The following is an 18,373-nucleotide window of genomic DNA, read 5'->3' as shown; positions in this document are numbered from 1 at the left end:
CACCTTTCTCAGCCCAGGATAAGCTGGCAACAAATCCATCTTCCTTCCTCACACCTAGGCCTTGATGTGCATTCCAAGAGAAGTTATCATGGAAAGGGGGTGCAAAACCTTCTCTGAAATCATATGCCAAATTTCGTATCTGTCCGTAACTTTCACATATTTTGACCTCCTTCTCTACAGAAAGGTAAGAACCATTGTGCCTAAGGAGTAACCAATTTGTGTTATCTCCGATGTACCTTAATTTTCTTGAAATCCAATTATATCCAGGGCATGGCAGTTAATTCTTGGACTCCTTAGGCCTTGGACCATCCCCAAAGAAAGCAAACACAACTTCCCAACCTGTTCTTGCCATGTCAGCTCCCCAGGGACTTCTGAGAACCTCCCACTATGTCTTAGTTAAAAATCTACCTAGAATGGACACTTTACCCAGGAACATATATGAAGAGCCAATAAACATGAAAAGATACTCAATATTATTAGTCATGGGCAATGCAAATTAAAACCTCAATGTGATATTTCTATATATCCACCAGAATGTCTAAAATTAAAAAGACTGACAAGTACTAAGTAGTAGAGAGGATTTGGAACAACTGGAACTCTCATACATTGCTAGGGGGTGAGGAGAGGAGTTCAAAATGGTGTAGCCACTTTAGAAAAACAGTTATACCGTTCCTGTAAAGTTAGACATACATTTATCCTACAACCAGCAATTCTACTCCCAAGCCTTTATTCAGGAAAAACATAGGACCACACAAAGACCTGCATGTGACTATTTATAGCAGCTTTATTCATAATAGCCCCAAACTGGAAACAATGCAAGTGTGTACCAAATGTGAATGGATAAAGAAATTGTGATATATCAATGATGCATATGATGGCATACTACTCAGCAATAAAAAGGAACAGACTACTGATATATGTGACAATATGCATGACTCCCAAAAGCACGATGCTAAATGAAAGAAAATAGACAAAAAAGAATACATACTATATTATTCCATTTATACGACAGTCTAGAAAAGGCAACGCTATAATGACAGAAATCAGTAGTTCCCAGGGGCTGGATGTAGGAGAGGAAATGAACTGTAAAAGGGCACAGGGAAACTTTAAAATAATCAACTAGTTCTATATCTTGATTGTGGTGGTGGACACAAGACTGAATATATTTTGCGAAAATTCATCGAACTGTACATTTAAAATTTTTATTATATGTAAGCTATTCATCAGTAAAACAGATTTAAAAAAAAAAACTAGCTGCAGAGCATCATTTTCTTTATAGGACAGTCTAAACATGGAGCCCCTCTGCAAGGATAAAGGATCTTAGACTTGCGGTCAACTCACCTTGTTCTATGATTTATTTTGCACATCAGACTCTGGAGTTACTCCCAATTTCCTACTCCACTGGCACTCTTTCAATTGGGAGCAGCTTTTTACATCTTTCCCACCTTAAATATGGAGCCCAAGGATGTTATGAGCATTGCAGAATCCAAATTGGGTCTAGTTGTATTTTAGGTCTATCAAATCCACTGCAGTGTTTGCAGCAGATTGGAGGGGAAAGAAGAGAGAAAAAGCTCTGAAATAGATTGAAATACAGCAGCAGGATGGAAGTGCCAGGGAGAGACATTTGGGCAGACTCAGAGACTAGATGTGGAAGTATAATAGACAGCTGTGTTCAAAGAAGGCTTTAAACAGTTCCCCATTGCCTTTGTGAAAAATCCCAAACTCCTGAGCATGGGTTATCAGAGCTTCCATGATCTATTTCAGATCTACTAGATCTTTTCACTGAATCAAAGCTCTTCAAGCACAGGCTTGTTCCTTAACACAGCAGGCACTCCGTGAAAGTTTATTAACAGCAGGTGTTCAGTATATACTGGTTGACTGTCCATTCACCTTCTGATGGACATTTGTGTTTCCATTTTTGGTTATTATAAACAAAGCTGCTATTTATATTCTTGTCCGGGTCTTTGGATGGACATATGCTTTCAATTCTCCTGGGTAAATCCTGGGAATGGAATTGCTGTGTCATATGGTAGGTTTAGCACATCCGTACAATGGAATACTACTCAAAATAAAAAGACATGAACTGTTGGGACAAACAATATGGATGAATCTCAACAGACTTGAGAGAAGTTGGACCCCCTCCTCCACCCCAAAAGGACAACACATACCATGAGTCCATTTAGATAAAATTCTAAACAAATTCTAAAGTGATAGAAAGTAGATCCGTGGTTAAGAGGGAGAGACAGAGAGGCATGAGAAATAAGGATTATAAGAGGCATGAGGAAACTTTTTGGGGTGAATATGTTCATGGTTTTTATGGCAGTGACATATATATATATATATATATATATAAATATAGGTCAAAACATAAAACTGTACATTTTAAGCATGTGTAGCTTACAGTATATCAATTATACCTCAATAAAGTAAAAAATATATTGGTTGAACAAATAGCAGGCCCTCAGTAAATGTGTACAGAAGGAATGCAGAGAAGTATTCAATATTGGCTTAAGGAATATAAATCAATATGCCCGATAAATGCTGGTAGAATTTATGTGCAGAAAAAAAAAATAAGTGAATAAGTATTAAATGTTCAATAATTTTAGGGGAGAAGGAATTTGACAAATATTTGCCACGCTTATCACGTGCCAGGCACTATCCTAGGCGCTGGGAAAAGACTGAGGAACAAGACAAAGATTCCTGTGTTCACGCAGTTTTAATTTGAGGAGGATGGTAGACATGAAAAGATAAAACACATCCAGTGTGCTAGATAGGTGCTAAGAAGAGATAAAGCTGAGAAGCGAGACAGGGAATATGAGGAAAGGAGGCCGATGATTTTGAGAGTTTGACCATTCTCCTGGAGGGGTGATGCTTGAGGAAAGACCTGAAGGAAATGACAGGACCAGGTGGATGTCTAGCAGAATAAAAAGTGAGTAAGGGTTGAATGAAACGCCTGACGGGAGGGAGGAGGAACGCAACAGTGGGAGCGCGTAAATACTGGTGAAGTTTGCTGGGTCCCGGGCCCGCCGGGTCCGCCTGTACTTGCGTTATCCACGAGGAGGCGCTCCTGCGCCCACTCCACAGTCGTCTTCGCCGTCGGCCCGTGCGTGGGCACGCGCAGAAACCGCTAGGCGGCGTCGGTTTTCCTTCCCACGCGCGGACGCCGGCGTGGGCCGACGAGGCCGGGCTGCCCGCGCGTGCGCAGAGCCGAGGCCGGGCTGCCCTCGGGGCGGGGCGTAGCGGGGCGGGGCCGAGCAGGGCGGGGCGGGGGCTTGAGGTGATTCCCGAGCTGCGGCGGCGGCTCCGGCCGTGCGGGGAAACCGAAAGTGGGCGGCGGCCGCGGCTGTGGGCTCAGGCGGAAACGGCAGCGGGAGCTGAGCCCGGGGACGCAGAGACTGGCCGTGGGCCCCCGGAACGAGGTGAGCGCAGGTCCTGCCGCTGCCAACACGACAGGTGCCGGGCGAAGTCCGACAAGGTTTCGGGCGGGAGCGACGCACCTGTGTCTCCAGCGGAACAGTGGCCCGGGCAGCGCTCGAACGGGCCCGGGGTCTCCCTCCTGCAGCCGCAGGGGATGCCGCAGTCCCGACCCCCGGAAACCGGGCAGGGCGCCGGGGAGTTGGAGTTCCAGAGCGTTGTGTTTTAAATCTCTGATGGGATCCCACTCGGGGCTGGGCTGGACGTTCACCCCGGAGTTGGACAGACAGTCTTGCTGCCTGGAAAACTCAGTGCACCGGGGGAAATGCAGCAGTGGGGGGTGTGGACAGGGGGCGGGAGATGCTGACCAGGAAGTGGTTCCCGGTACCGGCGGACTGGCCACAGCCGCCTGTCCGGAGCAGGGAATATCTGAGCCCCAGGCTGTTTGAACTCTCATATTTTACCCCAGGAGCTTTAAGTTCTGTAATCGCACCCACTTCTCTCCGTGGACCAGCCCATGCAGGCCGCTCAAGTAACGCGGGACACAAAACCATCCATTCCTTTCAAATCGCGAGCACCGGGTGGGAACAGAGCTGCAAGCTCTGAAAGAAACATTGAATCCATGAATGAGTTGTCTCTTAACTTTCACCAGGGATCTAATAGGGTCAAGTTCTAAGCCTCAACTTAATGAGAGGGGCGTTGGAGCCTGCTCAACTTTTCTGCTCTGATCCTCTTGAGGGCTATATTTCCATTAACAACCAAGGGTATCACTCTCAAATAATTTCAAAGAGCAGGAGAAGGAAATGCCTATATTAGAAGAAAGTCCTGGCCCAAAAGGATTCCGTAACTGCCCTACGAAACAAAACCACTTATCTAGTCACTTACCCCATCACGTCCCATGGTGCAGGTGGATAAATTGCAAAAAAGTGTGCTGCCTGGTGATATGCACCAACTTAATGACAGAAAGTGAAACTTAGACCCAAGCCCCGAACGTATCTTAGGCTGTCTTTGTGTGTAAATGTTGCATAAGGCAAATTGTGTGGGTTTTGCGGACCTGAGTTGGAATCTGGGCTTCTCCTCTTACTAACTGTGACCTTGAACAGATTACATACTTTCTTTGAGCCTGGTTTTCTATGTATCAGATGGAAATATTTAACTTAAACTGCAAGGCGTTTGTGAGATAACTACAGTAAATCCTTTGGCTTATAATACTAGTCAGAAAATGTTAACTCTTTTCCTTCCACCAAATTTCCCATAATTTACGCAATTGAATTTCAGTTTCTTAGAGGCTCCTTCTTGCCTTAAGTTCTCTGTGTAATATAAAGTGGCACATGGTGGTGATTTTTGTAGTTCCATTCAACTGACATTTGTTGAGCATCAGTTACATGCAAAATACTGTGCTGGGTACAGGAAATTGTTCCTGGGACCAACTGGATTAGAACCCACATCTCCTGTGGCCAGGCCAGGGCCCTTTGGTAGCATATAACCTCCCTCTTTGCTAGTTAAACACAGTGAGACTGTGAGGCAGCAATTAGCGACTTCAGATTTCAGACCCTGTAGATTGGAAATGAAATGTAATCCCTGCTAATGCCCTTTTTAAGTGTGCTGGTTGAGCATAGCTGAATGAACTATTGTATTTTGTACCAAGAGATGTAAACTCCTTGAAGGACCTCTCTTTTAAGTTTTCTGTGCAACGTAATCTCGTTGGAGACTTAATATGAATGTAAAGGAAACACACTTTATCATCCAACTCTAAGTGCCTACTCTATGTTTGATCGAGTGCCATTTTCAAGAACTGAGGTTTGACCTAGAGTGAGTCCTTTGCCTCTGGGCGCTTTCATGGTCAGCAGATAAATACAAGGATGGAAACGTCTTGGTGCTTGGAGTGAAATCTAATTTCATATTTGTGTGAATTTGTTTTTCCTTTTTTATGGAAAATGTACTCTCTCAGCCCTCCCACATTTGTGCTTTTAAAAGCTTCATTCTTTTCATTATTTCCTCCATTGGGCCAATTAAAAAAATTTTTTTTAATCTTTCAAACAAGCTATTGAAAAGTAATTCATTTTGTCATTTTTAGCTGAAGATCTGTATATTTGCCAAGTAGAGCTTCTGATCAGCACGAGATACCCAGTGTAACTCCAAAATGAATTAGATATTTTAATCATGCAGCTTTGTCAGGAGGAAGCAAACCCATAGTTCCCATTAGACCTTTGGACCCCATTTCAAAACTCAAAGGACTCCAAGGAAAGTTGAGAATCATGGATCTTGTCCACCTTCCTCATCTTCCATATGAAAAGAGACCTGAAGTGACTTGCTCACAGGGTCACAGCTAATTAGTAACGGAACTAGGATTAAGACCCACACTTCTAAGCTACTTTGTCATCTCTCGTATATAGATTTATGGAAAGCCCTGCTTTCATATTCATAGTATATAGTTAGTAAAGTGTGCATAATTTGGAGTTGAAATTATAATAATAAAAAGAAAACTGCTTCCTAAAGGTATCCTCAAAAAGTATATCACCATCTGAAGGTATTAATTACTCTTTCTTTTTAAAAAGAGTTGGTCAAGGAGTAATTTGGGAGGTGGTAACAAGTAGACAATCAGAGAGAAAAGATAACATGTTAAACTGTTGCAAGATGAGAAATCATGTGGAGGGGTCTTAGATAAAAAGCCTTGGCTCTCTTAGGCTCGTGTATTGATTTGTAAAATGAGGGACTTGAGACAGACTAGATGATGTCTAAAATCTTTTCAGCACCTACATTCTGGACTTTAGGGGTTCAGCTTGTTGCTAAAATCATATCTTCAAAGACAAGGGCAGCAAGTGACCAGAGTATATGCCCTGAGGAGATAATAAAAGTTGAGTAGCTGACTAAAGAAGGTAAGAGAGATTACTTGGTGATTTTGATTTACCCTAATAATTCTTCAGATTTATTTTGGGGGTTTAGCAGCAGTCTACAACTCAAATTATACAACTCAACATAAATGCAACAAGGAAGATGAGTCAAATAGTACAGTTGGAAATAGTTGAGAAAAGAGAAACTTAAGAGACAAGAAAGCATCGGTGAGAGCCAGACCAGCTTGGCTAAATGTCTTTGAGCACCAGTAGAGAGGAAACTCAAGCAACAGGAGGCAGATAAAATGCTGAGCCAGGGAGAATCAATCAGTGGTAGAGGCATGTATCTAAACGACAGCAAAACCAGTTTCTTCAGAATCAAATTTTCTTGGGACCATTTTCAGGTATATTATAAGCTGTGAATTTCCAAAATACAGTTTTACATGTGAGAATTTTTTAGGGTGTTGAAGTTGTTCAAACCTTGCTTTCCTAAAGGTTGTCATACTTCCCCCTACTCCTTGACCCGCTTCTTGTACATTACTAGCACTTTGGGGGTACTCTTGATAAATTGTGCAGCAAAGAGAAAAGGGACAAAAATGAAAGGATAAAAGGTGTCACTTGCCACCACTGAATTTTTGCAACAGTTGGCAATTCTTTTGGATCTGGTTGCCATACCCTTCAGAATGTGGCAGATTCCTGTTTCATGCTACTTTAAGGGCTGGTTGCTAAGTATACCCCAGGGTTGCTGTCAATAAATCCAAATTTACTTTCAGAAGCCTGCTCTATACATTTGGAGCAGCTGTCTGAAAGGAAGCTCTAAGTTTGGGATCCAGACGACCTGGGTCCTTGTGGTTATGGCCATAAAAATATGTGAGACCTGGAATATCTATCCTGGGCCTCAGTTCTCTCAGTTTTAAGTGAACAGTTTTGAGATGGTATGAAAGTGCCCACTGTCATTCCGCACGTCTCTCAGCTCCCCATGTTGAGGTTGAGCACAGTGTCTTATGCTGGCAGCCTCATTTCTGCCAGCCCAGCCTGACTTGTGGCGCACCAGCACTTGCATAACATTCTCAGAATAAAAGTAATTTGGATTCTCTGAAACTCTAAATTATATTTTTCACACTTTTAGATAATAGAAATAAGGAGGAAAGAGATTTGAAAGTTCAAAATGGCAACTTTAAAAGTTTGGGATGCTACTTTAGAGAAACTTCCAAACTTAATTTTTTTGGAGGAGATACCTAAAAGTTTACCATTGAGAAACTAAGTGTTAAAATTCCCATAATAAACTTCCTTTTTTGTTTCTAATGGATGGATGACATCCAAGATGGTAAACTTGATTTTTATAGTTAGAGGAAAGTATTCTTATATATACTGTACTTTTTATAAAAGTTCTTTAATATAATTTCCATCTTCAGGAAATCTCAAAATATGCCATGGTAACCAAGGAATTAACAAAAATTAGAGTATTTTTGAAGCAATATAGTAGATTAGAAAATAATGGGTTTTTTTTTTTAAGCTTTAGTTATACCTTTCTTTTTGTTTAATGCCTAAGGTGATAAAGCTAATGTAGAAATTGCAGACCAGACTCCAAGAAATTGACAGGCATCAGAACAAGACGTACACCTGAACAAGTTTTACGGAGCTCAGCTGCTTCTCACCAGCTTTGAGATCCTCAGTCTTACAATTTAAGGGACTGCCCATCTTTCCAAAAACAATTGTTTGCAAAGAGACTTACAGTATTCCATAAAAATAGCATATTTTAAAAAAGGCAGCTGGTAGGAGGAGGTGGAGGGGTACTTTGTTCAGATTGCAGCCCTATCGTTAAGCACTGCTTCCCATTCTTCTCAAGTATAAGGTCCTTTTTGTTGTCGTTAGCTTTTTAAAAGCTTTGTGAAACCTCACACGCTAGTAGTCGTACTCATAGTATCCACTGCTTGATAAAATATATGACTCCCAAAAGCTGTTATGAATTCTACATCAATTTGTGTTGGTGAATCCCAACAGTATCTGCACAGTTTGAAAAACAGGAATGTATATAAGTATGAGACACAAGTATTCAGGCAGTGCTCCTGAGAACACTGGCTCAGAGTGGAAAGGCCCAGAAATAATCTACGTGGTATTTCTCGACCACAGCTTGATGACACAGTTGGCTGTTTCAGTCAGTTTATAACAATCATTAAACTTTGCAAATAATTTTTAAATAAATTAAAGATTATTTCTTTAATAGCTAACATGCATATATTTTAGTGAGTAGGAGAAAAAAGGAGTGGTATAAGGTAGATGGAGAGTTTCTCATTCATTCAATGTTTTTGAGCTGTTGTTGGCTAGGTGCTAGAGATTCAGCAGTGAAAAAAAACCTTATAAATCTGTGCTTTCACAGAGCTTATATCCAAGCTGTCAAGACGGACCTTAAAATTAAATAAAGAGTATTTGGTGATGGCTCTGAGTGCTAAGGAGTAAACTAAGGCTGGAAAGGGGTGTAGGGAGTACCGGGCAGCTGGAATAACAGTTCTGATTTTGAATAGGGTGGCCAGGGAAGGGCTTACTGAGAAGGTGACATTTGAACAAATACCTGAAGAAGGAGAAGCACTGAGCAAGAGCTTCCCACATAAAAGAAATGACAAGTAAAAAAGCCCTGATGTGAGGCTGTCCCTGGAATGTTCCAGAAAACACAGGGAGGCCAGCCCGGGTGGAGTGGAATGAGTGAAAGAAAAGGGAAGGAGAAATTGAGGCCAGAGAAGTGGGGTACAAATTGTGTAGGGCCCTTTTGGCCCTTATGAATACTTTGGCCTTTTGTCTGAGTTAGTCAGGAAGCCCTTAGAAGGTTTTGGGCAGAGGAATGACGGGATAGGGTTTGTGATGTGAAAGGATCACCCTAGCTGTGATGTGGAGAATAAATTCTTGGAGGTGAAGTGGAAGCAGCAAGACCAGCTAGGAGGCAGTTGCCCCAGTCTGGGCAAGAGATGTTGTTTGTGTGGACTTCAGTGATCACCATGAAGGTGACGAGCAGTGGGGGAATTGCGCATGTCAGCCTGCCTGTCCATCTTCACGTGTCACTCAGTCGTGGTGGTGGTGGCAGTGGTAGTGATACCAAACCACTGATACCGAACGCCTTCATCTTACAGACATGGAGACCAAGGCCCGGGAGAAAGGAAAATAAATGCGCTTTGCATAGCAGCTTTGAACTTAGGGACACAAGCAAGAGGAGGCACAGGCAGAACCTTCTGCACTCCCCCTTCTGTCCCCCAGGTCAAGTCAGCATCAATATATCAACAACGAGTTGTCAGCAACTTTAGTATTGAAAGAACTATTCTTCAGGTTTTAACTATGGACTTTAACTATGATAATATGTGGATTAAAGAGGGAGCGAAACTAGGAGTTAATTTTTGTAGTATGAGCCTGTCTCAGATCAGACTGCAAAGTGTAATTTAAAGAAAAGCAATCTAACAAATGCCAAGAAACGGAGACAGGCAAACACGTGGTTAGATAGAGTGGGAAAAGTGAAAAATAAGGATGAGCACTTCTGTGCCACACAGATTAGCAGTGTTGTTATTATTATTATTATTATTTATCAGTTGCTCACTGTAAATACATACCTTGTATCTACATGAAACATATCTGAGACTCTTAGAGCAGAAGGCTAGGATAATTAGGGTATAGGCCATAAGAAATTTACTATATCTTAGCAAAGTCTAGGTCCCAAAAGAAGATACATTTAAAGAGTGTGAGATTCACTCCTCAGCTTGACATATAAGATGTTGTATAATCTACTCCAATCTTTATTCCTAGTCTAATTTATGATCTTGTCCCTCATCTGCCCTGAGTTTTAATAAAATCTACGCCCACTGGGTTCCCTCTGGGTTCCTGCCTCCAAGTCTTTTCTCCATGTTGGTTTTTTTTTTTTTTTTTTTAATCTTCTCTGTTTTTCCTACTTGGAAACTCGGGCTCTCATCCGTATCTCATGGAGAGGTATTGATTTGTCTCTTAAAATGCTTGTCCCTCTCTACCCCATGTATCAGTTATTTGTATTTATATTTCAGTCCTCCATGCCTCCTACCTAATAAAAGCTCAATGAAAAATATAGTAATTCTCATGGGATACCAGGCAGTATTAGTAGCTTCATTTCATAATTGTATTGTTCTTTAAAAAAGTCAGAGTTTTGAGTTATGTGCAATAACAATAAAATATGTTAGATACAAAAAAAAAATAAAGAGGGAGGGATTAAGGAAGTAAACACTGGGCACAGCTTTCCAGCTTTCACTGTATTCTGTGGCATTTAGACAGGTTTTATGTTTGGGTGTTTGGACCTCTCCCTCCCTGACCCCCCCCCCCCAAATTAAGTGTTCTCTTTGGGAGATTGCTGCTGGCAGCTATGTCAGAGGAGAAATAAGGAAGAAAGAGGGGGGACATTGCAGAGAAAGTCTTCAGAATGCCTGTCTTCAGTTTGGAATCCATACCATCCCCGTGGCAGAGTCCACTGTTGATTTCATACTGCTGTTTTTTTTTTCACTCTGCTTATTGTCTTTTTTGACTGTCTTGTCTCCTGTTGTTATTTCTTCAGGGTTTTATTTATTTATTTATTTTCATTTTTGTTTCTTTCAGTACCATTTGGCAGGGTCATTGATAAAGGAATGTGGGCTTTGACATAAAACAGACCAGGACTAAAATTCTGGCTTCCATATATCCTGTGATATTTTGGTTATTTAACCTCTTTTAGCCTTGGTTTTCTCATCTAGAGAATAAGAATACTTTCCTTCCAGAATTGTTACAGATGTTAAATTTTTAGAAATAAAATTCTCAGAATTTACACGAGAGAATTAAAAACATATGTCTACCCCAAAATTGGAAGCAACCCAAATGACTGTCAACATTTGAATGTAAAAACAAATTGTAATATATCCATACAGTGGAATACTACTCAACAATAGAAAGAAATGAACTACCGATAAATGTAGGATGGATGAAACTCAAGAAACTAGGCAAAACTAATCTGTAGTGCCAGAAAGCAGACTGGAGCCAAACAGTGTGTGCATGAGGGGAAAAAGTCGACTGCAAAGGGATACAGCATGAAGGAGCTTTTTTTATATTTATGGAGATATTCTTTACATATGGTAAAAGTCATATTTTTTGATTTACAGTTATATGATAAACTTACATAGTCATGTAGCAATTGCCCCAATCAAATATAGAATATTTTCATCACCCCCAAAATTGCCTTGTGTTCTCTTTGTAGTCAGTCCCCTCCCGTACATCCCCAGCCCAAGGCAACCACTGATAAAATTTCTGTGTCTGTAGTTTTGCCTTTTCCTAAGTGTTACATAAATGGATTCATATAGCACATAACCTTTGTGTCTGGCTTCTTTCACTTAGCATAATATGAGAGTCTTTCATATTTTTTATATTTTTTGTACATCAATAATTTGTTCCTTTTTATTGCTGAGTAGTGTTCTACAGAATGGCTATACCACATTTATCTATCTGTTCACCTGTTGATAGACATTTGGATTGTTTCCAGTTTGGGGGAAATAATGAATAAAGCTGCTATAAACATTCAATACAGGTGTTTGTGTGGACATAATTGTTATAATTTCTCATGAGTACTTACCTAGGAGTGGATGATGTATACTTTACTTCATAAGAAACTGCCAAACTATTTTTCAAAGTACCACCAAAACTGAGAGTTCCAGTTGTTTTGCATTCTCTCGGGACTTTATATTGTCATTTTTTAAAAATTTAAGCTATTCTAATAGATGTACATGATACCTCTTTGTGGATTTAATTTGTCATTCCCTAATGAATAACGCTGTTGAGCACTTTTTAAATGGGTTTTTGTTTGTGTTTGTTTGTTTTTGCCATCTACATCTCTGCTTTAGCAAAGTATTTGTTCAGATCTTTTGCACATTTTTAATTGGGCCCTTTGTTTTCTTGTTATTGAGTTTCAAATGTTGTTTATACGTGCTAGTTAACAGTCCCTTATCAGCTGTGTTATGAAAATATTTTCTCTCAGTCTGTGGCTTGTGTTTTCATTTTTTTTTTTAAATGAAATGACTGCAAGACAGGAATTTTAAATTTTGATGAGATCTAATTTATCAATTTTTTCTTCCGTGGTTCCAAAAAGGCTTTGCCTAACCCAAAGTCAAAAAGATTTACTCCTATATTTTTTCCAGAAGTTTTACAGTATTAGCGTTTTCATTGAGGACCTAAGTGATCCCTTTTGAGTTTTTTGTATATGGTATGACATTCAGTTTTTGTGTATAAATGACCAGTTGTTCAGCACTGTTCACTGAACTTTTTCCATTGAATTTTCTTGGTATCTTTGTTAAAAATCGGTGTGGGTCTGTTGCCTGTTTATGTATTCTGTTCCATTGATCAATGTGACTTTTTGACAGTACCACAATATTTTGATTAATATAATTTGATAGAAGTCTGGATGTCAGCATTATTGCACTGGCTAGGACCTTTAGCATTGTAATGTGTAGGAATGTGGAAGAGAATAGACATTCTTGCCTTATTCCCAATCTTAGGGAGAATTCATTCACTCTTTCACTGTTACATATGCCGTTTGCTTTGGGGTTTTCCTAGCTACTCTTTATCAGGTTAAGGAGATCCCCTTCTATTTTTATTTTCTGAGAGTTTTTATCATAAACTATTGTGAATTTTGTCCAATGTTTTTTCTTCACCTATTGATATGACCATGAAGTTTTTCTCCTTTAATTCACAGATACAGTGAATTACATTGATTGACTTATGAATGTTGGACCAACTTTGTACTCCTAGAGTAAATCATAATTGATTACGACATGTTATCTTTCTTGCATATTGTTGAATTTGATTTGTTAATATTTAGTTAAAATTTTTTGCCTTTATGTTCATGAGAGATATTGGTCTATTCTTTTCCTGTGATGTCTGTCTCTTTTTGGAATCAGCACAATTCTGGCCTCATGAAACGAATTCAGAAGTGCCCTCTTCCCCTCTGTTTTCTGGAAGAGTGTCTAGAAGTAGTATTCATTCTTCCTTAAGTGTTAGGTATAATTCGCCAATAAATCCACCTGGGCTTTGAATTTTCTTTGTGTAACGATTTTAAACTACAAATTCAATTTCTCTAATAGATATAGGGGCATTAAAGTTATCAATTTCTTTTTGAGAAAGTTGGAATGTGTGGCCCCTTTTTCAGTCCCATTAAGTTTTCAAAAAACTAGTTTTCATTATTTTTCCTCTAATTTTTTACCTATTTTATTATTGATTTCATCATTTCAATATTTATTTTGCTCTCATATTTATTATTTCCTTACTTTTGGTATAATTTGATCTCTTTTTCTCAAGGTTGTATATTATATCACTGATTATATCACTAACATGATCACATAATGCTGTAGATGTCCTTCTAAATATTGTTTAAAGCACCCAGCACATTTTTATACATTGTGTTTTCATTTATTTAAAAACATTTTCTGATGTTTTGGGAACCTTCCTCTTTGACCTTTGATTGTTTCGGAGTATGTCACTAATTTTGCAAATACACCAAAGTTGTCCACATATATTTCTCTTATTGATACCTAAATTAATTTTGTTTTCTGGTCATAGTATACTTTCTGTACAGTTTCAGTTATTCTAAATTGGTCAAAAATTGTTTTAAGTCCTCGAATATATTCTATCTTGATGAATGCCCCATGTGCTCTTAAAAAGAATGTATAGTCTGCTGTTGTTGGAATGGAGTGTTCTATATACAACTGTTTGATTATTTGGGTTGATGGTGGTGTTCAGTTCTTCTATATTCTACCTGATTTTTTGTTTACCGGTTCTACCAATTACTGAGAAAGAAGTTTTGAAGTCTCCAGCCATAACTGTGGGTGTGTCTACTTATTCTTTCAGTTCTATTGGTTTTGCTTCATGAAGCTCTGATGTTAGGTGCAGTCTCACTTAGGATTGTTATGTCTTCCTGATGAAGTAACTCCTTAATTATTATATAATGTCCCTCTTCATCCCTGGTAGTATGCCTTCTTCTGATATTAATATAGTCATGTGTTGGCATGGCATATCTTTTTCTCTTTTTTTACTTTTAACCTATGTATGTATATTAAAACAGGTTTCTTATAGATAATATGTAGGTAAGTCTTGCTTCTCTATGCACTCTGCTGATCTGTAACTTTTTATTTGAATATTTCTGTCATTTACATTTAATGTAATTGTTGGTATGGTTACCTTTACATTTGGCATTTTGCTAGCTAGCTGTTTTCTAATTGCCCTATCTATTCTTTGTTGTTGCTGTTGTTTTCCTTTTTTAATCTATTTTTTTCTGCCTGTTTTTTGATTGAATGTTTTATTGTTTTTACTACTGGCTTATTAGTTATACTTTAAAAAATTTTGGTGGTTGCCATAGGGTTTACCATATACATACATCTTTATCATATTCCACTTTCAGATATTATTATACTACTTCATGTATAGTATAAGAACCTCCCAGTGGTATACTTCCAGTTCCTCTCTGTCATTCTTTGTGCTATTGCTGTTGTATATTTTACTTTTACATAATTATGCACCCCACTTGAGAGGAATTTTTTGATGACGGAAATTTCTTTATCTTGATTGTAGTGATGATTACATGGGTATCTATATGTTTCAAAACTCAAAAAACCGTATACATAAGATGAATGAATTTTATTGTATGTAAATCATACCTACATGAAGATATGAATATATATGTATGTGTATACAAGTGTATATGTTTCTGTTTATCTAGAGAATAAGAATACAGATCTAGTATTGGACTTTCTTAGAGTATATGACTTTCTTAGGTTAGTATTAATTAAATTTTGTTCCCGCTGGGGGCGACAAATTGAAAAGGGTTAATGTTTGGTAGCAGGAAGTACATGATGAATACTTAGATTATTTTCTATTTAAACCTTGCTGTCATTTGAGTATCATATTTATAATTAACACCCACACATGAGCTGATATTTTGCCTTTTTTTTCAAATGGACAAATGAAGAAATTGATAGAATTATATATTATTCCTCCCTATTGTTTTCTAAACCAGAGAAAGAACAAAACTGTTTAGAATCCCATGCTGTCCAATATGGTACCCACTAGCTAAATTTAATTTACATTTAATTAAAAATCCAGTTCCTCAGTTATGCTGGCCACATTTCAAGTGCTTATTTCATGTGTCTATTGGTTACCATATTGGACAGCACAGATATAAAACATTTCCATCATCACAGAAAGTTCTGTAGGCTAGCACTGTTGAAGGAAACATTATCAAGTTTCCCGTGGCTTGCCTTTCTCCTTCCTTTAATGAAAGGCTAAGTCCACTTTTCCTGACTGCTCGAATGTCATCCTCTGCATCTATCTCCATTCCGTTTATCATTAGTTCAAAGAAAATATGAGTGGTTAATTTTGCAACATACCTGTTACTGATCAATGGAAATCCTTGGCTAGGGTCCTCTGGATTTCCCAGGTACCAAAAGTCAGCAGTAATTTTTCATTTTTTCTCACTTGACCTATCTGCTGCATATGACACTTTGAGCATGCCATTCTTATTGGTTCTTTTCTCTTTTTGTTTATATGACAGTGTAACTCTGCCTTTTCTACTTCTATTTCTCTGGTCCATTTTTCTTAGCCTTATATAGTTTCTGCTTCCTTTGCCCATTCCTTAAATGACAGCCTTCCACAAAGGTCCATCCTTAACTTTGTTTCTGACTCCCTGGACACCAAATACCATGTATATGCTGAAGACCAGCGCATCTATAACCAGTTCCAACCTCTAACTTAAGTCCTAGTGAGTGTATCTATGTGACTGTCCATATGTCCAAAATGAATTCACTCATTTTCTCTCCTGCAAACCTGTCTCTACCCCACTTCACTGTAGGTCATTACTAGCCACCATGCTTCTAAGCTAGAAACTTGGAACTTCTCTCCTCAGCCAAACCAGTTAGTCAATTCCTGTTGACTCCACCTCCTAATTGCCTCTCAACTTGATTATTTTTTTTTATTCCCAAGACTCTGTTTTCAGGTCTTGGAATTCCTGCCTGGAATTCTCAGAACCAATCAGGTACTTCTCTCTCACCTCTATGCCTTTTGCACTTTCCGAAGCACTTTCTGTCCTCTTTACTTGGGGCTAGTACCACTCCCCATCCCCACCCCCAGTACACACCCTCTTCCTCCTTGCCTGACCAATTCCTTCTTGTCCTTCAGGACTTCATTTGGGCCTTCCCTCAACTGGGAAAGTCTGTGATACCTTCCCTCCCCAGGCTAGTCTTTGTGATTTCTGACTTCCCCTATGTTCTCATAGTATTCTCTGCTTTTTTCTGCTGTAGCAGCTATTTCCCTGTATTGTAATAGCACAGAAAGTAGTCAGCAACAATTTATGGAATAATCGAACAAGTGTAAATTCTGAAAATAAATTTGAATTCACAAACTAATGAATCATAGTAACTTTCTACTGTTCTCTTACAGGTAAAGATGCTGGAAGCAGATCTAGTTTCAAAAATGCTACGAGCTGTTCTGCAGTCTCATAAGAATGGAATAGCATTACCCCGGCTCCAAGGAGAGTACAGATCCTTAACTGGAGACTGGATCCCATTCAAGCAGTTAGGGTATCCTACACTAGAAGCCTATCTGAGAAGTGTGCCAGCAGTTGTCAGGATAGACACCAGTCGTTCCGGAGAGGTAAGGAGGTAATTGTGCATGTCAGAAGAGTCACACCAATTTTTAATTGCCCATCTGGCTCTTCCAATTTCATAATGGAGAGAAGTCAGAGTGAAAAGTAGTAGCAAGTGGTTTGGCATTAGTAGTAATAGAGAAAACAGCATCCAAGCACAGCCTAGATTCTGATTACTTTGGTTAACCCCTCAAATTCTTTCCATTGTAAAAATAAGGTTTTAACCACATTAAATAAGAAATTTTAAAATTAAAGTTTACCCAGCCTCAGCATCCAAACAAAATTACTGAACTAGAGATCCTAACTGCTTAAACGTCATGCCCTCCCGTTATGAACCTACTATAGCTGTTTTTTGCCCAGGTCACTAATGACCCCCTGATTACCAAAGCTAACAGACACTTTTAAATTCTATCATTTGACTTCACTCATATCTTCACTTCCTACTCTCTGGACCCTAATCAATCATTAAGCACTTTGTTTATTACAAGTCTCCCCTACCATTCTCCCCATCTTTAGTCCTTTCTCTCTCTAGCTTACTCTTGTCTTCACACTCATATGATCATATTATTCTACAATTTTACATCCTCTAATTTTTTTTGGAATAATACTATATATTCATATTCATATTCTCTGGAAGAATATTTTAGGTATAACATGGGCAATTTGGGGGTAGCAAGTAAATTTTTTATTGTACGTACTCTGTGACCCAGCAGTTTCACCCTCAGTATCTGCCCAATGTGCAATATGAAAGGTATGGACAAACCACTGCCCAAAAAGATAAAAGCACCCACCCCCCCCAAATAGTTCATTTTTTCTGGGTACATTTCTGTATATGTAAATACATAGGACTGGTATGGAACATTTTTCACCAGAACTTGTAGTAGTAGTTGCTCTGTTTGCAGTGGGTATGGGAAGCGGTGGGCGGAAGAGGAAAAAGGGGCGCGGGGTCGGCAGAGTGGTCAAAGGGGAGGTCCACCTGAGCTATAATAATTTTCATAAGGAGAAGGTATAAATTAATTAGATATCATATTAATAAAGCTTTCTCCCATGTCCCTGATTCTCCCAGAGAGGTTTCAGCCTTCCTTTCTGTCTATTTGACACCATATATTCACTAAATATTTGACATAATGTTTTCTATTTAGTCTCTTTGTCTTTTTCCTTTGTGAGTTTCTTAATGAGAGATCGTTTTTTCATTTCTAATAGTTGGTACTTGATAAATATGTGTTGAATGTATAAATGATCAAATATCTGAATGAATTAATTAATAGTGCTTCATATGGTTACTAAACTATAATTTACTCTTATTTCTCTGTTTGGGACATTTTTAATGTTTCCAAGTTTTGACTATTAGAATAGCCCCTACTGCATGCATTCGAATATTTAACTTTTTCTTCTTTCGAATCGTATTCTTGTAACATTTTCAGGACTAGATATACTGGGCAAAACAGCAGGACCATGTTTTGGC

At 38.8% G+C, this 18,373-nt stretch overlaps 1 protein-coding gene across 2 annotated transcripts in view; it reads left to right on the top strand.

The window, feature by feature from the left end:
* Positions 1-3,209: 3,209 nt before the first annotated feature.
* TDRD7 (tudor domain containing 7) overlaps positions 3,210-18,373 on the top strand; it is a 62,642-nt gene continuing 47,478 nt past the window's right edge. The window contains exons 1-2 of one of the 2 annotated variants that reach the window (XM_016146268.2): positions 3,210-3,419; positions 16,704-16,916. In XM_016146268.2, the coding sequence (XP_016001754.2) occupies positions 16,710-16,916 (207 nt within the window). In that variant the 5' untranslated portion in view covers positions 3,210-3,419; positions 16,704-16,709. The remainder of the gene's footprint in view (positions 3,420-16,703; positions 16,917-18,373) is intronic. The other variant, XM_016146269.2, reaches the window with a different exon arrangement.

This window comes from Rousettus aegyptiacus, unplaced genomic scaffold, assembly GCF_014176215.1.
Source record: "Rousettus aegyptiacus isolate mRouAeg1 unplaced genomic scaffold, mRouAeg1.p scaffold_m13_p_3, whole genome shotgun sequence".
NCBI classification, from domain to species: domain Eukaryota; kingdom Metazoa; phylum Chordata; class Mammalia; order Chiroptera; family Pteropodidae; genus Rousettus; species Rousettus aegyptiacus.
This window is presented reverse-complemented; position numbering and strand designations above follow the sequence as displayed.